At 29.6% G+C, this 25,880-nt stretch overlaps 3 protein-coding genes and 1 long non-coding RNA gene across 8 annotated transcripts in view; 2 read left to right on the top strand and 2 right to left on the bottom strand.

Moving 5' to 3' along the window:
* LOC126837948 (sodium-coupled monocarboxylate transporter 2) overlaps positions 1-10,926 on the top strand; it is a 32,406-nt gene extending 21,480 nt beyond the window's left edge. Inside the window, exons 9-12 of one of the 3 annotated variants that reach the window (XM_050571969.1) lie at positions 282-436; positions 793-1,061; positions 1,400-1,500; positions 9,455-10,926. In XM_050571969.1, the coding sequence (XP_050427926.1) occupies positions 282-436; positions 793-1,061; positions 1,400-1,500; positions 9,455-9,660 (731 nt within the window). In that variant the 3' untranslated portion in view covers positions 9,661-10,926. Of the gene's footprint in view, positions 1-281; positions 437-792; positions 1,062-1,399; positions 1,501-2,077; positions 2,198-2,926; positions 3,039-9,454 lie in introns of those variants that run through there. The other 2 variants (XM_050571971.1, XM_050571970.1) reach the window with 2 other exon arrangements.
* Positions 6,364-8,178, bottom strand: LOC126837950 (uncharacterized). Of its 2 annotated transcripts, none has more exons than XR_007685654.1 (2): positions 7,704-8,178; positions 6,364-6,809 (listed from the first exon to the last, which is right to left on the bottom strand). It is a non-coding gene; the product is annotated as an uncharacterized LOC126837950 (long non-coding RNA). The 2 variants fall into 2 exon arrangements; XR_007685653.1 differs by having other exon boundaries at positions 6,364-6,763.
* Positions 10,927-14,075: 3,149 nt separating the features above from the next.
* LOC126838416 (ankyrin repeat and MYND domain-containing protein 2) lies at positions 14,076-16,048 on the top strand. The gene is made up of 6 exons (XM_050572814.1): positions 14,076-14,369; positions 14,442-14,607; positions 14,690-14,829; positions 14,914-15,107; positions 15,194-15,332; positions 15,555-16,048. The coding sequence occupies exons 1-6, from the start codon at positions 14,172-14,174 to the stop codon at positions 15,867-15,869; spliced, it is 1,152 nt and encodes a 383-aa protein (XP_050428771.1). The 5' UTR covers positions 14,076-14,171; the 3' UTR covers positions 15,870-16,048.
* Positions 16,049-16,735: 687 nt separating this feature from the next.
* On the bottom strand, positions 16,736-24,866 carry LOC126838290 (WD repeat, SAM and U-box domain-containing protein 1-like). Of its 2 annotated transcripts, none has more exons than XM_050572600.1 (18): positions 24,717-24,866; positions 23,772-24,110; positions 23,307-23,478; positions 22,944-23,089; positions 21,263-21,477; positions 20,660-20,880; positions 20,199-20,301; positions 20,056-20,135; positions 19,835-19,971; positions 19,514-19,685; positions 19,265-19,407; positions 18,804-19,003; positions 18,517-18,722; positions 18,155-18,245; positions 17,630-17,703; positions 17,317-17,359; positions 17,123-17,245; positions 16,736-17,046 (listed from the first exon to the last, which is right to left on the bottom strand). In XM_050572600.1, the coding sequence occupies exons 2-18, from the start codon at positions 23,882-23,884 to the stop codon at positions 16,886-16,888; spliced, it is 2,400 nt and encodes a 799-aa protein (XP_050428557.1). In that variant the 5' UTR covers positions 23,885-24,110; positions 24,717-24,866; the 3' UTR covers positions 16,736-16,885. The 2 variants fall into 2 exon arrangements, with proteins under 2 accessions (XP_050428557.1, XP_050428558.1); XM_050572601.1 differs by having other exon boundaries at positions 17,123-17,242.
* Positions 24,867-25,880: the final 1,014 nt, after the last annotated feature.

The raw sequence follows: 25,880 nt of genomic DNA, 5'->3' as shown, positions 1-25,880 counted from the left end.
GTTAAGACATCAGAAGTTTTTAATAATATCATAGATTTATAATTATACACTATAATTAATTAAATTGTATGAACCATATACTAATATTAAGAGAATATTAAAAAGTTCCTTCTAAAGTCTTAGTTAAACACTTAATAAGTATTTTATACAATTATTTTTAATTTCTAAAATATTTATATAAAGTTTATCGCATACAAATACAAAATTAATTAGTTATAAAATTATATATCAATTGAAAAACAGTTTTTTTTTTTAAAATGTAAAATTCTTCCATTATATAGGTGCTTTGTGCGGAGTGTGTGTGATGGGCATAGCGTTCCTAGTAGCGCAGTCTTCGGGTGTTATAGACGCTTCACAGTTAATGACATCGGCGACTAGCGGGCCACTTCTAGGAGTCTTCATTTTAGCAATGTTTTTCCCTTCCACCAACTGGAAAGTAAGATACTTATAACAATAGTTAACTTAAATATTCCTGTCGTACCTTTGCGTCGAAACGAACATTTGTGCTCAATAATGACCCACGAAATTTGTCGATGATTAAACTTACTATAGTTGTGTCTCGTAATCCTTTTTTTTTGTGCTAAAATAGAACCACCTTGTTTGATAATTAATTAATTGTTTTGTACTATAATTAACGGAGCAACGTATGAAATGTTGAATGTTCAAACATCGTAACCAATAAAATACTCCGTGATATCGCCGTTTTCGCTAACTATATTTAAATTAAAAATGTTGACCCGTATCAGCAAAATTTGTATTATATTATATTTCATATGTGTGCCCGTCTTGCAGGGTGCTGCGACCGGAATGATAGTCAGTCACATAACCACGTTCATAATCATTTGTGGGGCATTCTCTGTGCCCACCGAAATTGAGTACTTGCCGGTGTCTATAGAAGGATGTACTAACACGACATTCTCGTCACACGTATTGCCACCATTCGACGAACAGTTTAATATATACAAAAGCTACAGTTTGATCAACAAGACAGCCGAAATGGTTAGTAATTATGCCCAAAGCTCTCGCCAAACGGAACCCGTCGTCGAACCTGCCTTCCACGAGTACGTATTATTGTCATTATAACAGTAATTATGTATAAATAACAATAATAATATTATTAACAACTAATGAATGGAAAATCGTAAGGCGAAATTATAAAAATGCGAACCCAGAATGGTAAAAGAAGAATATTATGATTTAATTTCTATACAATCATATATTTGTATCCTCACATGACCTCACATTAACAATTAAATATACTGCGATTTGATTAAATGTAATTTTCTCACCATCGTAACTTGTCTTATACAATTTCCGGTTATTATATTATAGTAAATTATTTATTTAATGCTTTAAAAATAACCATATTAATTCAAACAATTTTTTACAAATATTTCAGGAACATTCTAGCCTCCTTGTATTCGATTACTTATATGTACTACTCGTTGTTGGGCACGTTTGTCACAGTGTTCGTTGGTATATTGGTCAGCTACGTGACAGGTAAACAATCATTTAATAGTAATTATATCCGAATCAATTGATTCCCATGTAAAATAATCATAATGTGTGCTATTGCTAAGAATTATTATTTAACACTACGTTACTATTATTATTTTTGTATTTATTTTGTTTGTATATATAGTTTTTTTTATTTGACGATTTGACAATTTTTATACAAAACGACTTAAAATATTATGGTTGAAACAGTCATTATATATTATAATTTCTATATATTATAATATATACGTTAATTTATATTGATATAAATTAATTGTTGTCATAAACACAAACTGACTGATAAAAACTGTATAATATATACCTAATACGATCTTGAACTTAAAAATATTGAACATCTTTCAAAGCTACTAGTTCCGGACCTATAACTTAAAGAATTTATTGTTAACATAGTTTCAAGGTCAGCAGTTTTTGCTAAGCTCGTGTATCTTTTTCTCAAAAAAAAAAAATTTATATAACGGAGTACTCCCTGGCTCCCTTTTTGGCCAAACCAACAATAAACGTTTTATTTAAGGATGGAGTTATATTTTTATTTAAAGTAATAACATGTTATTTAACTTAGATACAAAAAAGTCATACCTGGAAATCCGGTTATTACCAACGCTACAAAGATCACAATTAATTTATTTTCATTCTTATTGAAAAATGTAATAACAATCTGTAAATTTGTATTTCTTTAAAAACCATATTGGCTAAATCAACATTAAACATGATATCTACGAAAAAGTAAACTTTTAAATTCAATGACTTTATGAAAAACTTATTTGAATAGTTACTCCTATACTATACATTTCTACTCTTCTACTAATATAGCAACTACAATTTAAGTGTATGCGAAAAAATTACACTGTATTGGTATTTATGCAATGTAAATATTAGCAAACAAGAATATCATTAAAAATACAAAAAACAGATAATATAATATAAATAAAAATAATTTCTTCTTTAGACAAAACTCTCTAACGAACCTCAAACGCTTTTTGTTCAAAATACTTTTTTGATCAACAAGATGTCCACATTTAAAAAACACAAATACTTTGGTTATGTTTGAGTTTCAACAGGTATTCCCTGGAAGTACCAAATAAAATGATTACAAGATAATCTGAAACTTATTTAAAATCTAAAATTAACCAAGAAGTAAAATATAATTTTTTCTTATATTTTAAAACTGTTGAAAGCTAAAGCTAAGCTAAGAAATTTTAATTTTGAAATAATTAATGTCTACAAATGGAATCGGCCAATATCTTGTTTTGGTGGTACAGTTGTGACCGTTTTATCCCATTAACCAACACAAAACACAATTTGTCTTAAAAAACAATATTTGATAGTACAATTCACACGTTTTACTGGCTTATTCTTAGGTACCTATCGCTATTTTAAATATCACCAATTACGACTTTTGTCATTTCAGGTCGACTAAGTAGATGTGATGAAACGTCATATCCAATTGAACAACAACCTTTATTGTAATTGTTAAGCTTAGGCTTACTCTGTTATTTTTTTATCGATCTTATTCAACCGTTATGTGATTTGAAATACAGTATATTTTACTTTGTTGCGTGACTTTTTAAAGTCACCACGTGTTTTATCAAAAGTTACCTTTTCAGTATTACTATAATTACTTTTATATTGACAAAAGGCATAAGCTAGTCATTTATCATTATCACGCGTTGGGATAGAATTAGCCGACGCTCAAGTTGTGAGTTTGGACTATGATCAACTTGTTTAAAGTGTTAGTTATTCTGAGCCAATTTTTTTTTTAAATAAGCATAAAATAATCATAAACCATATGTCACTGTTTAATTAATAAAAACAAATGCCTTCGAAAGGAACTATTTTAAGTGTTGTACAATCTATAAAATAGTTTAATACTTCAGTACTTAGAAAAAACGTATGCCGTTTATGGTCTATTTTTTGTTTTTCTTTTTTTTTCCATAGGGTATAGCTACAAGTAATTTAGAAGCAAATAAATAACATTTCAATCATAAAATTAATACATTTTAAAAGTAATTGTCTTTAATACAAATAAAACACTTTTCAAACAATAATAATTAATATTTTGTAGTTAAAATATTTTAACATAACAAATTATTCTGGTGTTACATTAAATATATGGATATAATTTGTTATAAAGATCACATTTTAATTATTTACAAGAAAACAACTTACTAAATAAATTCATAAATAAGGCGATATATTCACAGATTACAGTTTCAGTGACTCACTTTTCCGTTAATACAATAATAATGATTTAAATATTTCATCAATATAAATCTTTAAAGTGATCAATTATTAGTATTCTAATTCAACTAAGGTTAAAACTAACGGTTCCACTAACTAGATTTCAACAAACAACATTTTTAAAAATAATTCAATTATTTTACTTGAAACTAGTTAATTTAACAAATAATTTATTATAGGCGGGTAAACGCTTCATAATCAGTAATGTGTTTAATTAATTATAAAATAGATTAATAATACATTTTGGTACTCTAAATAATGCTCTTATTTATACAAAAAAAAGTATTTATACTTTTGAATAACTAAAATGCATACCTAACAAAATCAATTATTATGTTATATATACTATTTTTTTAAGGATAAAAACTATAATATAAAATTAAAAAAAAATTAACTATAAAAAAATAATTTACATTTCAAATGCTTCTTTTCAAAATAATCGACTTCCTTTGTAAAAAAATCAGTTTTAGGAGTAACCAAATTGTACTTATAACAATAAATCCTTAATTCTCAAATGTATAACTATCTATTTCTACGTAATTCGTCAAATTAGACTGTTCTGTGAACTATCAGATAGCCAAATCACATCTTACTTGTTTCATCAGTAACAGTCGACAAATTAAGTATAATCGGGCGTTTTTCAAAAAATAAAACATTTCGTGCTTTCTTAAATTTCATTTAAAAATATTCAATCTTTTAAACACTGTGCATATCTTTTTTGGGTTTCTTAATCAGTTCTTTAATTTTGAATTAAATTTTATATAAATACATATAAGGTCAAAAGGGAAAAAGGACCTATTGTCGCGAGAATCCGAATCGCAGGAGGCCAAACCATTGATCAGGGTGGGAAACATATGAAAAAAAACTATGTTATCTGCTTAAGGGCACTTTATTTTAATTGTTGGTTAAGTTTCATTCTTTAAGTATATAAAATAATATATAAGATAATGTATATAACATTCTAAACTTTAAAGCGTTTTTTCTCAAAAAACTCATTTTCCGAAAGATAAATTCAAATATATATAACTCGGCCAATTTTCTACATAGGATAACGAATTTGGTTCAGAATTTAAAAACCAATAACTCAAACAAAAAATATGATTTTTGCGACAAGAGGTCCGTTTTCTCTTTCCGCATCACTTATACTAAAATAGTATATTATCGTTTTAAGTTAAACAACTAATTGGTTTTATATTAAATTTAAGTGTCAATGAGATAAAAGTATATGACTAGATTCCATTTCTCACTTTTGACATGAATACAAATAAAACATCCTGTTTTAAGATTTGAACTTCTTTAACTATTTCCATGGCGATAGAGTTGTTATTTTATTCAGTAGGTATCTAGTAGCTATTAATTTCTTACAAATCAGTATTAATATAGCGCAATCTCAAGTCCCCATCAACTTATTCAATAAATACTTACTGGTTACTCTTGGGTAATATTACGGTAGAGATTAAGCCTTGCCCCCATCTAAAGATAGTGATTTGTTTGATTTTAATAATAATAACCCAATAATTACTGTCTTACTTTTATTTCATTGCTTCGATCAAATAGTTTAAGAAAATATAAATCATAAACTGGTGTTTGTTTCTTTATATTTAACACAATTCTGATTTTTCACCATAATACAAATTTAGTACAAAATAAAATATATAATATCTTATTTTAAATTACTTGTAGATACAGTAAACCGGTTGTGTGCATAGTTTCCGTCCTTGGTCAGTAGAATGACCGAAATGTGAACCTATACTTACAAGTACCAGTACTTACCTGTTGGCTGTTAGTCGTTATTCGGTATGGTTTTATCACTTTATATCTACTGAATTAGGCTTTAATTTAAATAGGCATCACATAGATAACAATATAATTTGTAGACAAATACATTTTCCAAAGTATATAATTCTTTTTTAAATATTGTAGCTTTTATTTAGTTTCAGAATATTATGTCAAACAGGATTTATCGATCGAATATACTATTCAGATATATTTATATGATATATAGATACGGTCGTATAAATTAAGAATTACTTAACTCAATTCCCGTATTAATCAGTTATGATATATTTAAATTCGTATCAATCATATTTTATCAACATGATAAACTTATAGATATTTTAGATGATTGACTATTTTAAAGGGAAAAATATAGACAAACCCCATTTTAAACTTTTATTACACATTTTGGTTGACTGTAAATTAATTTGTTTTACACCGCTCATTATACAATAATTTCATTATTACAAATGTATAAAACAAGTCAAACCACATATCCTGTGCGATTTTACAAGCATACCATTTTGGGCTGCACCATTTTCGTGTAGAGATCCCCTATTGGAACTGAAAAAAAATGTATCACACTTGTCCGATTCGAGCCCGTCAGAAAAATATATTTCCTAGAATTTATTGTTCCGGCAATTGTTATTTTCATTTACAAAATATTAGAAAGACAATTATTAGCAAACCAGTTTACATTATAAAAAATTATTTACAGATTGTATTAATTAGTGTTAAAGAAAGGTAAAAACAAATGTCTATATCCATAAATACTATAGTTATGATAAAACCACTGTCAGATTTAAAAACTTCTTTGATTTCACATTGCCAATTTTTATTGTACTGGATTATACTGAGCTTAGTTTTTTTTTTTTTGTAGTTAATTTAAAGTTTTTAAAAAGTATCTAAGAGTCCAAGCATGAGACTTGACCAAGTTGGTTGGTTTTAAAATCGCCCATCTGAAGAAATTATTTGTCGTTTGTGAAAATGTTCAAAAATTTCGTTTAGCCGGTTTTGAAACTAGACGCCTACATACCTGTTTAGTCGAAACGTACTTTAAAAAACAAACAAAGTATTAAAAATAGCTTTATTTCGTAGGCTGAAGCTAAAACAAAACAAATTGACTTAAAAATGATTTGTCACTGATTAAACATCACAAAATGTAAACATACAAATTACTGTTAGAAGTTATTATTAGAAAAAAAATCTTACTTTGTAAACTTCTGTTTATCTAATATAATAAAATACAAATAACTCATTAGTGATTAACCTAAACACTAATAATATCATTAAAATTAACAATAATACAAGTATAGTTTTTAAAATGTTTAAACAATAAAAAATGTAATTCAATAGTTTGTCATTTTTGCAGTATTTTACTTTTATATATTGGTTTTTAGTTATCGCGTTATGAGTGGGCTGCATTGCGCAATAAATGTAATGGAAATTATAATTACCTATAATAAACTCTTTTAATCGTAACTAACTTAAATGGCGTCATCACTTTTATATTTGCCAGTATTTAACATATTAATCAGTGTAAGTGTACTTAAAAAAAAAAATACTATTATGAATTATCGTTATTGTTTTAAATGTCTAAAATAATTTTAATGATAAGAAAAAATGGATTTTTTAAAATTTTAAGAATTCAAAAACAAAAATGATAGATAAAAACCGTAAAAAAGTCACAGCATTTGGTATATTAAATTAGCTGAAAACAAAATAAAAAAATTAACGATTACATTATACTAATATCGGATTGCATTGCTCGTGTCAAATCTCTGTTTTTGGTTTAATTTTTTTTTTTTAATTCGAGAAAAATATATGCATTCCTAATTTTGTTTTAAATTAATATATTTTTTTTTTTATAAATTTGTTACTAAACATTTAGCTGGCCGAATATAGCTATAAATATAAATATAAATAATTCTAGTTGATCCGACTATAATATATTTTTTCCCGTGTAACTTATGTGATGACAATGGATACTTCATTTTATTACTTATTGTTTTATTTTAAAATTTTAACACAAATAGGTAATTATATTTGTCTAATGAAAAAACTTTTTAAGCACACTGAAAGTTACAATAGACAATGACAAAATTATTGAAAAAATAATATGAGCTCCTAAAAATACCAAAATGTTTAAAAACTTAAAAGAAAATACTTACTGTGACACACTGCAACCGTTGTTTCCAATAGGTTATGTTTTTGAGCCAAACACGCTAACGTGCACTGACGATTGCGCCGTGTCTGATATCTATTGTTGGTGAACAACCTTGTTTGCTCGGCTTATCCATTTCACATCCAATAAACTATGTAACTACTTATCGATACTTTCATTAAAGAATACATATACCTACCTACACCTGCTTGCTCGCAACGCAATGTACCAAAAATGCGTGTTACAATAAACGTGACCTGACGAACGTTGGCCTATTAGATCAAATTACATTTTACAATTTTTAATTATTAATCAATACATAAACCAAACAATACACGTTTGGTATATATGTACATTGTGCTTTTGAACAATGTTACAAATTATTGCATTCCTACAGGAAACAAACATTTTATTTACTTCTACTAACGTATACACATACACACACACACAGTGTTAATGATTTTACCTAATTAAAAGTCCAGTAGTTGTTACAAGCCATTTTTTTTTTTATAAAATAAAAATATAAAATTATTTGACAAAATACTATACCCATACACAATATGTGCCGTGTATTTATTATTAGTATTAAGCTAATAATGCGTACGTTGCACTTGTTAAACACAAACCAATCCTAATTAATACAAAAACTGTATTCAACAAAAACAAAACATAAGAAGAAAAAAAACCTAAGCGATTTTAAATATTTACCATTTAAGGAACATTCTAGAGGCCCACTAGGTTTATTCGTTTTATAGCTTTGTTTGCTTTTTTCTCTCCTTTGTTTAATCTAACCGATTCGTTAATGTATAAATAAACTAGAAACATTGATAATTTCGTACTTATCTATATAAATAAGATGCCTCTTACTACAGTCACACGACACACCTTATCACCATAATATTTTCAAGAGCTCCTATCTGGTCATTTCCCCTTTTGGAATTTGAAAATTACCGGGTTCTGATTCATTCTCCCAGAGCTCAAGTGGCCCTCTGAGAGCGATCACTCTCTATCCTTCAGACCCAACGCGTCACTCACTGTACTATATTCAAAGCGAAGACATATAATAGTTGTAGCCTGTAGGTTAGTGTTCTGATGAGTTGAATTTTTCTTGTCGATCTTCTATTCTTACATATTTATAACTATTCCTTTTGTATCAGTTGTAGAATTGTTGAAAACGGTTATGGAACGTTTTTTCGAAAAAGTCAATATCGATGGGGTTATCGGCATAAGTGTTTTGTACTCAGTAGCACTGTACTATAGGTACAAGTCTATCAATCTTACATATTGTGTTTAAACATAACTATTAACAAAATAAAATAAAACAAAAATAATTACCGAAGATATTTATGTTTTAATTTTCTATGCCGATTAAAAAGTCATATATTAACAAAAAATATTAAAAATTTTCTAAAATTGCATTTAATGATTTAAACATCTTCAAATTTATATATTTCTAATGCAAAAATATTTACAAATCTAGAGGTTAAAATGTAATTACAGAAAAGCTGCAATTTTGCGATTTTTAAACGTTTTAACGAAAATTGAGATTTTTTTTGGATATTTACAATAATAGACTGTACATTTTAATAGTTGTTTTAGTTGTGGAGTTATGACTTTATATGAGTTATGGAGTTATAACTTTATGTTAACCTTTGAGTTAGTATTTACATTTTTTTTACCTTTTGTTCCAAGCTTACTTCAAACAATTTTAATTGGCAAAATTCGCTCAAGTATACATTTTTTTTTTTTTAACAATAGATTTGTGGGGCAAAGAAGAGAGAGGCAACGATGATCTACTACATCCTATGAGTTTGAAAGTGAAGGCAATGTGTTCGAGTGAGAAGCAGTGCTACACCGCGGACCAAAAGCAAAACGATAAGTGTACACAGCTGACCACTAGCGACGAGACATTGGCGTCTAAGGAATCGATCAACGTGACCGCAGTCCAACAAAGCGTACCGTAACAACGCATACCAGTGTGTCGAGCCTCGCCTTACCACTAGACCTCGACCAGCATATCGTTTTTGCTCAGCCTTACCATTCCCGGTTATATTGTGCGTTTGTAAATATACGTTGGACAAATATTTAAACGAATTAATTACACAAAAAAACTCTCCGTTAATTATCTATTATTATAATACTAATGTAATTACTAGAAAAAAAAAACTATACCAACAAACAACGAAAAAACCCTAATTGGTACCTATGTTTAAAAATCATACATCAGTATTATTTTAGTAAAACGTTGTTTATTAATTTATCAGTAGCTGTCAGTAGCTGTTGACACAGACCTTTAGATTCGATTCGTTGGATTCCATCTAATTGTGTACTTGTCGATGAGGATTTTCAAATTAGAACTTAAAAAGCGTTTTTAAAGCGATATCTTGTTATTGTGTTGTATATTTTTGATTAATTATTCTTCCCTACATAGTACTTAAAATATATTTCTACAAGGCCGTCATTGTTGACATAAAAAAACAAATAAATATTGTCATTGCGTCTGAGCCAATAATATTATAAATATTTGTTATTTTATATACATGTGATGACAGAGCATAAACTAAACATTTTACTGTATAAATATCGTTATTGGCAAAGAAATCATGATGAGCCTTAATTTGTTTTCACTCGAGCAGTTCCATAATTAAAGCTGTTACATCTATATAGATGTTAATATAAAACAAAATATTAGTTATTGATAGTTGATAGTAATTACGCCTATATACTTATGTAAATATTGTTGTTTTAGTTGCTACAATTAGTAGGATTTTTTTAAGAATTTAGCAGTAGTGAGGTAAAAAACCAAGTGAAACATAGCATAGCTGTACCTACTCATATTTGAGTGGAAAGATAGTGCGAAGATGAGACTAACGATTCTTGAGTTCATTATTTTTTTGAATTAAAAAGTTGATGCGTTTTTGTCAAAAATGTCATTTGTGATTTTAAGGTTAACACCGTTTACTGTTTTTTTCTTTTTGACGGTTTTATGCCACAAATTTGAAAACGAGTTGGTCCAACTTAAACGATTTTATAAACTGATCCGCTTAGTTGTCGGTCGGCCGCGGTTTCCCAAATTACCGTTATAAGATTTGTAATAGTTTTGTTTCAACGAGTATAACGCATAGTGAACTATTGCAATTGTTTTCAGTATTCTTTATAAATAATAATTATATATTTTAATTTAAAAATGTTCATGAAAATGACTATTTTTTATAGAGTATTACTAATCACATACGAATTGTATTATTATTTTTGTAATTATAAAATATAAAATAATATAGTATATTTTATATTTTAATTCGTATGAGTTCTTTGTATAATATAAACAAAAATATATAGTATTAATTATGTGTAGTTTATTTGTTTAACAGTAATCACAACCGTCTAAAACTCATTTATAGTGTTTTTTTGCTTCTTTTACCTTACCACACTTTTGAACTATCTTTTTTGGGCTCGGCAAGCCTTCACTCCTCATCTTGAACTCAACCCGATCACCCAAAACCACCGCACTCAAGCTCTATTTTCCTTTAAACTTGTAGGCTACTTCATCAGTCGACTATTCCTCTAAAAAACGTACCACCTGACTTCTTCAGAAAACATCCGTACTATTGCTACTTAATTATGTTAAGTGACAGATTGCAATTTTTTTAAATCCAAATAAGGACTACCCTAATCAAAATACAGGGTATCCGTGGCTAATTTTTCTGGCCAATCATTAACATTTTTCTAATAAATCATTTTAAAATCAGATTTTGGCAATTATAGTCGTAGTATTTTTATTCTATAATATAATTTTATGATCTAGGCTATCTAGGAAATTCCTATTTTCAGACTGGCCACTCACACACGATACCTTAAACACACACATAAGTCGTATGTCCATTATTTTCAGAATCGTGATTTTGGGTATCCCTGAATTCGTGATAAAAAACTGAATCGAATGAACACCAGTAACATGTCCAAAGAGCATAAATAATTGTTCAACTACAAATAACCGTTAAATTCTATGTCCTTTTTGGATTTTTTTTAAGAGCTCAAGAGTTTAACTCTACCTCAAAACCATATAAAGTGGACACAGCACTTGTGTGCTTTATTATATTCATATTAATTATGCATTTTTATTTAAGACTGTAATCTGTAATCACTATAAGTCCAAGTCATACATTTATCAGCTGTCGAAACGCATCCGTCATTAATACGTTTTACAAAAGCGTTGCAAGTCGCAACAATCATCATCATCACCATCATCATGTAGCCTCACAACTCTGTCATAGTTTTGGCTGCCACTGTCATCGACCTCCAATAATTACGATCCTGGATTCTTTCCTCCCAATCCGTTACTTAAAGTCTCTCTAGATCTTGACGGACTCCATCCATCCATCGTTTCTTGGGTCTGCCTCTGGGTCTTCTTCCTGTAGGTTTGTATTCAATTGACGCCCTAACTTCATTTGTCTCATCTCTTCTCATTGTGTGACCAAACCACTGAATTCTCTGACCCGTCACGTAACTTGTTATAAAAGGTACTTTGGTGATTTCCCTTATTTCCGCGTTTTTTCTTCTACGCCATCTATTTATTGCGGTATCGAACACTGGCCCACATATTGTTCTTAGTACTTTATTCTCAAAGCTTCTAAGCTTTTTGTTCAATTTGCACTGTCATCGGCCATACTTCACATCCATAAGTTAATGTTGGTCTCACTTTTGTTCCTCTAGAGAATAGTTTTGATTTGAAATATTTGATTAGTGCAAAAAAAACCCTTTCCGCTTTGAGTAAGCGACTGGTTATTTCAGCACACCAGTCGTTGTTACTAGTTATTGTTACTCCTAAATACTTGAAGCTCTGGGCTTTCTCGAACACATAGTTATCTGCTAGTTGCAACAATCGTTTAATTAAAATTAGAATTTTTTAAACATTTTCATTAATTTGTATAAGGTTGTACTGAACTAATACTTTTATTTCATTATACTAGTAATATTTAAAGAAAAAAATAGACTAGTTTTTTTCACGAAAAGAAAAACCTTAGTTATGTTATTCATAATTGATTTTTTTTTATTTTGGACAAGTGGGTTTTCAAAAAAAATATGCATTTACTGTAAGTATAAAAACAAACTGGCATTTGTTAAAAAGCCAGTACAGTAGAGTCATGGCATAATTGGGACAGAGCATATTGGGGACGGGGAAGTCACAACTCTTCAGCACATGTGGACTGCAGTTGGTAGTCTTAGACAAAAAAGAAGACATTTAATGGAACCACACGTCGTGCAGGCACTTATTCCGCTCGTATGATTTTTGGAAACGGCTGGGGGCCACCTGGATGCTTATTAGTATTGCTAATAGTAGATTGTAGAAGTAATATCCATAACTAAGTATGTATTCCACGTTAAGAACAGTACTCGACGGCCGACTTGTATGTTGGGCGTGGTCTAATAGCGTAGTCTCCGAGTACAATTATTATTCTTAACTTAAATAGAATATAGACCAGCCGTTCTCACTACCATTTTTTAAAGGGCCAACAATTAATTTTCACGATTATTTGTGGGCTGCAACATTATTTTATTAAACATATCATTTTTATCAACATTATTTTATAAATTGTTAGCATGTTGAAATAATAATTGATTAAAAAGCGATCATACGGAAAATTAAAAAAATGAAATAAAAATATCAGTATTATAAATCCTACATTTCAATAAAACTATTAGGAATAGTTTTTTAAATTAAAATAAGTTTTTTTTTTTAATTGATTAATCTGTAGAACAGAACCTTTGTTTTATCTATGTCTACGGGAATTGGCAATCATAGTTAGTCATCAAATTCAGTGTATAAAAATATATTTGTACAATTATGAACTAGCATTTCAGTGGCTACGTGGCAAATAAATGTTACGATAATCACTATGTACATAATAATATGATGATAATTTATAAATATTATATTTTATTTTAAACATGCATATTTTATGCATACTTAAAAATAAAGTACATTTAGTGATTTACAGCATTTTTTTAACAGTTCCTTAGAACTTTAATTATACAATATATTAATCTTCTTATGAAAGCTATTTCTAATTTTAACTTAATTTTTCAACTGATTTGTTATATATGATTATTATTAATTAATGATTATTGTTTTAATTTTTACTTATATATTATGTTCGCGGGTCTAGCATTTATGATTCCGGATTCGAATTGGACAAATGTAATTAAGTCACAAATCATAGTAGAGCGATCTAGCAGAGTTTCTAGGAACTTCTTATCTATATCTGTGTGGACGTGGCATCGATTTAACCTGGAATCATAGTTACCGCATACCAGTTAAATTGTTACAATAATGATAACAACATATGTTATCAATGTAAGAAGCTTTATCATTTGTTTAATGATATTTTGATTTACATAATATTTTAAAATTCAGAAAACGTTTTGACCATCGAACATATTTTATTGAATTAACTGCGCAGTGAAATTCCTCAAAATGCCCGTAGAAAAAGATTCCAAAGAATATATCCAAGAAGTTTTTCAAGCTATATCGACGAACGATTTTGACAAACTTCAGGATTTATATTCACAACATGCTATGAGTACAGAAATTTTAGACGAACATGGCATGACTCCCTTACAGCATGCTGCCTACAAAGGAAATGAACAAATAGTTAGATGGCTTCTGCACAAAGTAAGTTTATGCTAAATATATTGTTAGGATTTATTAATAATTTTACTTAATAAAGTTGTTGCCTTCAAACAGGGTGCTGATGTCAATTCTGGAAAACACAAATACCAGTATACGGCATTACATTTTGCAGCACTCAGCGGTAATTCTGTTGTGTGTAGTTTATTGCTAGGCGCTGGAGCCAAAAGTGAGGTCACCAATTCGGTCGGTCGCACAGCCTCGCAGATGGGTGCTTTTGTGGGTATGTAATTTTTTTAAGTTTATCATTATTTTGTTAAAAACTTTTAACTACTTAAAGTAATGGCTTGATTTTTTTTTATTAGGCAATCACAATTGTGTAGCTGTCATAGGTAATTATGTACCTGAAGAAGAAGTCATGTGTTATACAATATCTGAGTCGGTTGATAGTGAGCCACAATTGCCACCTGTGTTAGGGCCTCTTGTTCACAAGTTTATCATGATGGTAAAAATTAATAAATAATAATGTTACCTGTATTAATATTTAATATTAATTAGTATGTATCAGTAATTATTATGTCATTTATAGACTAATATACATCCAGTCAAAGTAGCTTTAGACATACCACCAGTCTTTTTGATAGATGATAATGCATCAAAAATTTACAAAGTCTTGAATGTGATGTGTGAGCGTGAAATACAAAAACAACTGGAAACTAATGAAGTAATGGCTTTTAAGTTTCATTATTTAGCTACAATTTTAATTGAAATAGCCAAACACAAGTAATGTATATTGTTTTAGTAAATTTATGCTACACATATTTAATTTTAATAGGCTTAACAATTTATGTATTTCTGTTAAAATTAAGTGATATGAAAGGAGAAAAGCAGTCGGATCCCAAAGAATATTTCATTAAAAAAATACTAAAAAGTGAAAGTTATTTGGAACAATTTCTTAAGGATGCCATTCGAATGTTTCCTTACAGAGATTGTACGATTTTTAGACAGGTAACATTTTGTCGGCTTACAATTTATTTCAGTTGTTAAATAGTTCATGTCATTAAAAAATACTATTATGCTTTGGTTTTTTACTTTAACTTCGTTGTAAAACTTTGTATTTAACCTATTTCATATCTTAAATGAGTAACTACTGGTGAAACTAATTAAGAAGTACCTTTTAATTTAATAATTTTTTAAACGCGTTGACTTATTATTATTACTTTTTTTTAGATGGTCGCCAGTTTGACAAGGGGCAAAGATAGTATGTCGGCTTTAAATGTGGTTTTGGTGATGATTGGTAATAGAAGGGGTATGGGAGTCGACTCATTTGGCGAGGACCGTGTGTGTGGTACATGTGCCGAAACTAATGCTACCAAAAAATGCGCCAAATGCAAGGCTGTGCAATATTGTAACCGCGAATGTCAGCGCATACATTGGTTTGTGCACAAAAAGGAGTGCAACCGCGATGCCAATAGTGGAAACATACAAACTACTATTGATAGTACACATGTGGCTGAAAGTCTGGCTGAACTCGGTGTTAAGTAAAGTCGCCGAGTAGACTATATATAACTAACTTTTTGATTGATTAATATATTGCATACTAAACTTTAATTAGTTTATAAACAATTACTTATTGTATTAACACAAAAAACTGACATTTATTTATCTGTACTTTCCAATTACTTTTAAAATATTTGTTGTAATATAATATTTTAAGCCAACAATTGTAATAATTCATACATGAAATTATCCTCATTAGTCATCAGTTAAACATTGTTCATTGGAGTGGTTTAATAGGACTCCCAAAGTATTTTATAACATTGGAAGAGTTTTAGAGAGAAAAACATTTTTTACAGTACTCATTTGAATTAAACATTTTTAAATGCTGCTTTAAAATAAACTGCAATTAATAAACTTATATGTTTCTCAATGTTTATTTATGTTATCAAGCCTAACTTAAATAAAATATAAGTTTATTCAAATATTGAAAATGAAAAATATATGTTTTTTTTTATAAATATAAAATTGTAATTTTTTTCAAAGTTTTTTGACAAAATAAATTATTGCTTAAATTTTTAATTGTTTCTATATTTTACAACAATACATTTGTACATTTTTGTAGTTAGATATCGATTTTCCAAAATAAAGTTAAGTAATCAAATTTTTTTTAAAAATGCCTTTCACAACAACAAAAATATTCTTAGAATAGAATCCTCTTATTTTGGTTGCAATGCCCTAATCATCTGCACTCACAACACATTTGGTAATCATTGTTGTCAAAAATGTTAAAATGTTGAAATTTTCATTAGAAAAAGTATACCAGTAATTTATTTTTATATTCTATCCGAGCAATAATTTATAGAAAAGACAAGCTTTTGAAATATTATAACATTTATTATACAATGTGTGTATTTAAACAAATAGTTTACATATTTTAACAAGTAATAACCACTTGAATATAGTTAAACAAAATACATTCGACACAGTGATGAAAAATATGTTATATAAGTGTATTTTTATACAATGTGTAATTATTTATTTCAATAACATAATAATCATCATCATAAGGATTGATTTTCAATCAATGCGGTATCGATTGCTTTTTTTATGGTAACGTTGGGTGTCATGGATTTTGAGAGTAACGGCTCGTTAGTGAGTGGACTGGTGATTTTTCCACGGCCAAACCACGAGACTATGGCAGCTCTCTCATAAGTGTATCCGTCTTTTTAAGCACACGATAAAATAAAACATTGTAATATAATAGCTATGTTCCCTTTAAAGTATATTTTAAGTAATACCCGAACATATAACTGGATCTCTGTAGATCTGTTGGGTAATAGGACAAATGAACTCGTCGGGGACGTCTACAGATGCAGCTAATTTCATTAGAGCTAATTCCAGTTGTTGATTGTCAGCACCTACTTATTACAAGCAATCCCACATGCCGCAGATAATAATAATTAAAAGTTATTGGCAACTGCAGTACACTTACTGGAAGAGGAGTTATGGCAAACAAGACTCTTTTCCATTGACGCCTGTGAAAACATTATTAAATAGTTTTTTTAAACAACAGTGTATGCTTACATCGCTATATTATAGAATATAACTAATATTTTAATATGTAAATCATATTTTACTAGGGAACGCGGTATGAACATGTAGAATATAGGCGAATAATCTGACTCGATCATCATGTACTATTTTTTTTTTTTTTTTTTAATGGAAAAATTGGAAAGATTTGTTAATTATTATTGTAATAATTGTCATAATTTTAGATTATGACATTTTATTTTTGAACAAGTTACCGATTTCTTTATTGACAAAGCAACTTCACCTTCCACCGGTAGTTTCCACAAGAACAACGTTTTGTCTAATGATCCTATAACACACAACAATATACCTAAATCATATAAATTATAATTCAGAACTATAATACAATTATTAACATGACCCTGAATTTTATCAAATACAAAATCGGTCTTTTAGCCAGAGGGCACCTTCTTCATTATTCAACCAATCTCTTACCCCGCAATCAACCTTTTCATAGATACTAATTTCATAACATTTAAACAAATTCAACAAAACACAATTTTTAGAAATATCTTTCTTTTTTATTTGACAAAAATGTAGAACTTCTTATTAAAATCTCCACTGCACAGTTGAAACAACAATGTGCCAACATGTTAGCATACATTAGCAACTACCTAACAAAATATTATACAAGTACACATTTGCATGCGATTTACTAAACGGTAATATTATATATTTTGTTTCTTCTTCACGGTAGTAACACTAAATTAAACAAATATACATACAATATTCTAATATACCTGTAGCTAGTATTCGATTATCAGCCGAAAATGAGCAACAAGTGAGTATGGAATTTTTTGGATCGATCACGTGGAGACACTCTCCGGTATCCTTAAGAAAAAAATTAATTAGTTAAAAAATTGTTTTAACAAATACATAAAACGGCGTATTGAATAGGCAATTTAGAACCACGAATGTAAAGAGTATTTGCTCCGTGTATTATTATGGCATCAAAAAATAGTTCACTTCCTATTAAGTTTGTTGGTTCAATATCGTATTATGATTTGTGCTAAGAGCTTAAGTTGTTGAAAATTGTTTTTTTTTAACAAATGCCCCGGGAAATAATCGAACTTAAACTTAAAAAAATTGATTTGAACTCAACCGTTTGCCATATCCTCGCGGTTTTGTCTAACGAGGTGGATGCCAAGTACGCGGTCGTATTCCGAGTAAACTTTGCGCAAGTTATGTCACTGCCGTGGCCGACAAACTTCATTTCAAAATCTATTCTGCTGTCTAACAATCTCCACGTCATCAATACTCCGTCATTGCCGCCAGTAAGTAGAAGCAAGCAATGTTCTGCGGACGGACCTGGTTTTCAAAAAGAGAGAGAAAGAAAAATATAAGCAAAAATGAATGTGAAATAAACACTTAAGGCACAAAAGTATGAACTTTTTCGGGCAAAATGGGCGGTGGTGATGCCGATTTCATGGGCGTTATCCAGTGTGATTGTGCTCGTGCTGGAAACAATGTACTTCTTTGGATGGACCGGCCATATCCTGATGTGACCTTCTACACAACCGGTCATTAAGTACCGCGAATCCGGACTGAACGTCACGCACATTACGTCTTCGCTGTTGCCCGTTAATTTTCTGAAAACCAAATGGCATAATATTTTTTTAACAACGATAATATCATAATAGTTTTGATTGGCGATACTATACTTGGTTCGGCGAGAGAACGCGACCGCGCAGAAACCTAAACGCGTTCCTTCTGGCTGTGCAGGCTCACACTACAGTAATACACTTTGGTTTGTATGCGCAAGTGCGCTCTCTCGCTGAACGGAGTATAAGCTGCACATTGTCATAGAATACAAGTGACTTTGAAAAAGACATCAAAATGTGTCATTATACCCGACGAGTTGTAGAGTTTCCACGTTCCACACGAAAATGATTTCGTTGTCACAAGCGACAGCTATCAGCTCGGACTTTTCGGAAAACGAACAACACCTTGCACCGCCATAGTCGGCGTGCAAAGTGCCTCTTTGTTCAAAGGTCTACAACAAAACATTATAAAAAATAACCACAATTTCCATCAGCTTGGATCAACTTATCAGTCGCACACATCCCATATTACGGATGAAATATCAGTACGATACTCACGCATAGTTCCCAAATAATAGTCATGCCGTCTAGCGAGCACGACGCCATGTATGACGAACAAGGAGAAACGGCAAGGTGTTGCACCGAGTAATGATGAGCTTTTAACGGTGAAGCCTCACATTCTTTCATCTTACCCTCCGGATCGAGACGCCACACTCTGATGAACTTATCGCTAGAAACATACATTTAATTACATACAAAAAATAACAAAAGTTTGGTTAAGAGAAGCTGTGGGCGCCCCTTGTATAAAATCAGAATTTATATATTGTAAATAAAGTATAAGTTTTTCGATTTTAGATTCAAATTGGGTCGCGAAATTACCTTCCTGCTGCCATTATGTATTCATTGTCGGAGCTAAAATCGCACGTATTTATAGAGTTTGTAAAATTATTGAATTTTTCGTGTAAAGTAACTTCTACTTCAACGACACTTCTTGTATTCTGAACGGTATCGAGCTCCTAGAAAGAAAAAAATTATTAATTTAACCATTTATTTAAATTTAATTTTACTGTCATAAATGTATAACTATTGAAAATTGGCACCTCTGAAATGGCGGCTAATGAACTATTGAAATCCAAATTGCCTTTCACGTCCCAAATTATCACCGACTTATCGTTGGACCCTTATGAGAAGGAAAGTGATAGAATTTTAGAATGCTTATTTATATTTTCTTTAAAAATATTACCCGTGACAAACAGTAAACTGTCTTCAGAAAATGCACATGTGTTGATGTAGCGGCTGTGTCCCTCCAACACTGTTAAGCAAATGATATTTTTCGGTTCGACCACCTTAAATGCATATTATTTACGTATAAATTAAAACAGCTCGATGATACTAAATTCATCTTACATCAAAAGGTTTTGACACAAGATTCAATTACGAGTCGAACTTTGCTAGCCGCTTGGCTACCTTATCCCTACTATTCACATTCAAAGGACTACAATTCGAATAAACTTATGATTTAAACTTATATCAAGCCTAAGAAGTATTATTATTATTATTATTATTATATTATTAGATATTGCTTCGATGATAAAAGTGATATTTGCTTTTTAACTTCTTTTATCATATTCTATAATATCTTATTCGCATATTTTCAACAATTCTGTACAAGCAATCAAGTTCATATCTATCACACCCACTGACCTGCCATAAGCGCGTAGTTTTATCCATTGAAGTTGATGCAAACATTGTGCCTTCATGGTTGAAACATACACTTGTCACTGTAGATGAATGACCTTTTAAAGGTTGTATTAATTCTACAACACATTGATGGGAACTAGAACTCATTTTCCATAACACCAGTTGCCAGTGTTTTATCAAGTGGTCATTACCACTCGTCAACACGTTATACATTTTACCCTTATCTGGAAACAACGGTTCAAATAAATGTATACGAGACGCTTAAAATCTAAGAAAAATATTCTATATAGTTTTATAAGGTCCTTTGAACTTTGGAATTGAGGATCCAGGATCCTAATGTCATACAGTAACGAATAAAAGAAAGCACGTCATAAACATTTCTGAGTGTAAAACTATAATTTTGAAATAGTAAAATACAAAATTAGTAGGATTATAAAAATATATATACATATATAAAAGATTGTGTATTATGACCAGATCAAGATTTAATCTGATTCTATTTGGGCTTTCTACTTATAAATTTTGAGTTATGACTAATTGACTTAAATATTAATATTTGTTTTTACAGACTCAAGATGCGGTTACAAAAGTAGTAGGTAGACTCACTTGTAATTGTTGTGATCGGTGAAATTTCGGCTGAGCTCACGCCCATGTCGTGGCAATCAGACAAAACGAACAGAGGAGCTGTCTTGCCGAAGGGGTCAGTCAATTCGCACACAGACCATACTTTAGCCACACCAGTCATGTCACCAGTTATCAACACCCTGGAGTCTTTAGAACAACATACTGTTGATACAGCATCTTCGTGTACCACAAGAGATCTACAAATTTAAAAATATATATCTTGATTCTTGGGCCCATTACAAAAATTATTGTAATCTACTTTTTCAAACACTGCAAAATGTAACAATTGTATGTACAACTATAACACAGATTTTTTTAGAACTAAACCGGTTATATAAACTTCATAAAAACAACAATTAATTTATAATATATGTATGCATATGTTTCAAGCTGTACGGCATGACATATTAAAATATTACATCTAGTATAATTTTTAGTTTTCTATTGATAATTTTAAGGTAAAAACGTAGTATTAGAATACTTAGAAGAATTCGTTGATAACTTTTGAGTTATTACAGCAAAAAAAATATATATATATATAAATACACTATTAACAATAAACTAGTTTATTGAATTATTATACATTATTTTAAATATAATATGTTATATATTTCTGTACATAATATTACGTCAAACCACATATTATAATATTAATTAGATAGGTAGGTACTGTTTTTAAAGAAGGGACGCTAATTTTTTTTTTTATGAAAAACAGTAAGTGGAAGGATAAAATATATGGATTAAAAAAGTTAAGTGATGACATTTTCTTCCTTTCCTCTACGATTTTCGTTGTTTGTATGAGCTTTAAATGGCTACCAACATTTCCGTACGTTTGCCTTTTTGTAATAAAAGAAAATACCTATATAAAAAAATGGATCCGCTCATAAGTATATTAAGGTATATGTTTCGCGAAGTTGACACGCCTTCTTCAAGGTTTAACGCTAGCCCGTAAATTCCTACACCAATACACTATTCATATTTACTAGGTATCTAACATAGTTTTATAAGGATTCAGTTGTAGTTACATTTTTGATCAATTATTCGTCGAAAATATTGAAGTGCAACGGTCTACAGAATATTTTACAAAATATGTTGGACATGAGTACCTAGTAAGTTTTGGTCAGTACACCTCTTAATACGGTTTAGTACCTTACACGTGAAGCGACACAGGTTGACTACCCAAATGTGCACGGGACTCGCGATGGAGTACAAGGACGACAAACGGTACCAAATCCTCAAATCGTTTGATTGTAATAATATGTACAAGTGATACAACAAATAATAAGAATAATAACGTTTTAAGTAGTTTTTTATGTTAACAACGTGATAATAAATATTTTTTTTTTAAAATATAACGGTTGTAACGAATAAACATATTTTGTGTACCAAGTATAATGTGCTCTTTATAGTTTTAGAGAAATAAGTATAACGGACATGAATATAATATGGTTGTATACATATTACGTTAAATATCCGACAATTTTTTTTTACATAATTATTTTAAGGATAATCAAATTTAATAATGTAGATTTTAAATTTAGTACATGCAAGTTTTTTTTTATAAAATTAAAAAAAATTGACTAAAATAATACTTTATAGAATATACAATTGTCAATTATAGTTAAACGTAGATAGGAAGCTTCGATAAAAAAAATACACTTACCTGACCAATGATTTTCTAAACATATCCCAAACACACATAGTTCCATCATCGCCTGCAGATACAAAATATTTAAAATTCGCCGTGAAACATGCTGATTTAACGCCACTGCGACTATTGTGTACAAAGGTATGCACCACTCTACCAGTCTGTAAAAAATGTGGGAAAAAGTCTATATTATACTTTGTACTTAAATACAAAAATTGTTGATTAGCCCTTAATTTTCATAAGAAGAAATTTTCCAGTTTTATAAAGTTTTCTGAACTGTCAACTGAATAGAATTTAATGTTAATTATACTATTACGAATTCGAATTTTATTTTATGGCCTTATTTTTTCAAAACTTATGAAGTTTGTTAAAACTTACATCTGTATCGCACAACGCAGAGTTACCGTCCAGTGAAGAAGTAGCTAAGAGAGTTCCGTCTACATCGAATTGAACGCTGGTGACCATATATTTGTGGTGTGTAAGAGGAGAATATGACATTTCCACAAATCCCTGACTGGCGCACCATTTCCAAACGCTCACTGTTTTATCGCTGAAAAAAAGACACATACATTTTTTTTAAAATTGGTTTAATTCAATTACTTGTTAATGCTTACAATAAACCGAACAACAACAAAAATAAAATAGTAAAATGTTATGTATATATATAATTTTTTTAAAATTATTGTTCGTTTAATATTCATAACAAATTTACAAGTTATTTTATGTTGTATAAATATATCTTTTGTTAATAACAAAATCGCTTTATTGATACTAAATTGAGCAAGGCATATTTTCTGTATTTTTGTTTCATAGTATAATATTTAAATTGACTTTGGCTCTAACCTGGACCCGATGGCCAAATTAAACCGCTTGGAAAAACAGCATTTAGTTACATCGCTGGAGTGTCGACGAAGCGTTTGAATATTGATGGTACCAAGTAGGACGGTCGATGACATGACGGTACGGCGCTAAGCTTGTGACTGCACGAGGGAGCACTCAAAAACGGCACTCGGTGAATTATCGAATATTAATTATTCATACACAACAGTAAAACAAACATGCATTACAAAACTACTTTTAAAAGTACACACTACATCAGAGGGAAATTAAAATGTCAAAAATGAATATTACCTATAATAATTATAATGATAATATTGTACTAAAATAATGTATATTAGGTATCTGAAAATTAAAAAAAAAACGTTAGTAAAGTAGAATAACATAACTTTAAAAAACGTTACAAGAGTGCGTTATACTCCCTATTTATGAAGGAGTTAGGTATAGTCAATTTTTTGTAATATACTAATTTAAAGGTTAAGCTGTGATGTGCAATTATTAGTTAAGTCATTAGGATTCTATTTTTTTTTTGTAGTTAATTTATGTCTTAGACTATATTACAGCAGCCTTGACAACGATTTAAAAACAAAATTTTACCTAAACACAGAAAGCGTTTTACTCGGTCCATAGTGGTTTTAGAGTTAAACACCTACTAAAAAATCGAAAGAGAACGATATTTTGGAGACAATTTTAAATCCTATATGATTTTAATTGTTAAATATTAAGCTAAATATTAGGTTTATCAAAAAAAGAGATTAGTCGTTGTCTCAAAAATATTGTCATCTTTCGTTTTTGTTATAAGAATTTTTGCGTAGGTAGGTTAGGTTATGTTTTAAAGTTAAAAAATTGGGTGTATAACGTTGTCTTAATGCGAATCAGAAAATATCTACCAAGTGAGAACGTATGCAAGTCGTTTGGCAGTGATGATTTAATGACTTTCCAAAAACTTACCTCTAAACCAATGACCGCTTAGAGGTCATTTTTTATTTTATTAATCCGAATTTTTGTATATTAAATACTTTTTAACAATTCTTAGGTATCTTGTATAACTATCATAGCGTGTAGAGTGATATTTTAATATGTTTCGATTGCACGCGACGAGCTATGTATAAAAGGGTTGGTAACAACAGTTAACCCATTTTGTAGGCCATGATGTCGGCAAGTGCAGATGCGCCGAATTGAATTTATCGACCCATTCCTGCATACTTGTCTGGAAATAAAAACCCTCAGATCTAACTGAATGTTGTACTATACCACCCACCCTCGTCTAAATTATTTACTGAATTCACTGCTTACGCTTTATTTTACCAATATAAAACTGCCAGCAAAGTGGAGCCGGGGGTACAGTATACATATTTTTATGGATTTAAGACAAACTTGTAATAAGGTGCTAGAAATATATCTATGAGTGAAATTTTATACAATTTTACAGATTTGTTGATGAGGTTTTGATATTTTTTCGATGTTATTTTTTTTGTTATCCAGAAAATATATCTTATTATATAGCTCTCTACAGAACTTTTAAATATCTACTAGGTATCATATATCTTATGAACCAATTTGTATTATTAGAATTTTAATAGTGGTTAGGGACCGAGCAAATAAATAATTATGTCGGGAAGTTTCTAACAACCTGAGTTGTTCACTCTGGAGTGATAGGATCACGTTAACAAAAACTTCTATGCGAATCTATAAATTGTGTATTAGGATTTTGGTTTTAAAATTAAACGGTTAAATTATGACAAGAGTTTTATAACATCATTTCTTTATAAAATACAACTCTAGAGGTTCATGCCTTAATTATGAATTACCTATAGTTACATTATTGAACTCAAAATAATTGGTAAAGGTATGTAATTTGTATTATATTTTATACTTTAACCTAAGCCACCCGTTATTTTATAAAATACTTAAATTATATATTTTAACGGTAACATAGTATACATACCAAAGAATCACCTTGACCGTCATTCAAAAACTTAAAAAATCAATATACTAGGAAAAAAACAATAAGTGTAAATAATTCAATAGTTGACTTGACTGCCAATGTTTATGTTTTCCGTAGTTTATTGATTATAGTAATGTACGTTCTTCGCTTACATAATACATTTTTCC

The sequence above is a fragment of the Adelges cooleyi genome, unplaced genomic scaffold, assembly GCF_023614345.1.
Source record: "Adelges cooleyi isolate 19-005CV unplaced genomic scaffold, UGA_ACOO_1.1 ACOO_flye_CR_arks_rails_tigmint_CR_PRNA_30, whole genome shotgun sequence".
Lineage (NCBI taxonomy): Eukaryota > Metazoa > Arthropoda > Insecta > Hemiptera > Adelgidae > Adelges > Adelges cooleyi.
Note: the sequence above shows the minus strand (reverse complement) of the source record. Positions and strands in the feature narration are given on the sequence as shown.

Excerpts from the sequence above, each read along its gene's own strand:
- LOC126838290 (XM_050572600.1), bottom strand. The coding sequence starts at position 23,884 with ATGTCATCGACCGTCCTACTTGGTACCATCAATATTCAAACGCTTCGT. Across the intron at positions 19,686-19,834 it reads TACATAATGGCAGCAGGAAG|CGATAAGTTCATCAGAGTGT; the intron begins GTAATTTCGCGA and ends GTATGTTTCTAG. Across the intron at positions 17,704-18,154 it reads TAATCGAATACTAGCTACAG|GATCATTAGACAAAACGTTG; the intron begins GTATATTAGAAT and ends TGTGTGTTATAG.
- LOC126838416 (XM_050572814.1), top strand. The coding sequence starts at position 14,172 with ATGCCCGTAGAAAAAGATTCCAAAGAATATATCCAAGAAGTTTTTCAA. Across the intron at positions 14,370-14,441 it reads TTAGATGGCTTCTGCACAAA|GGTGCTGATGTCAATTCTGG; the intron begins GTAAGTTTATGC and ends GCCTTCAAACAG. Across the intron at positions 14,608-14,689 it reads GCAGATGGGTGCTTTTGTGG|GCAATCACAATTGTGTAGCT; the intron begins GTATGTAATTTT and ends TTTTTTTATTAG.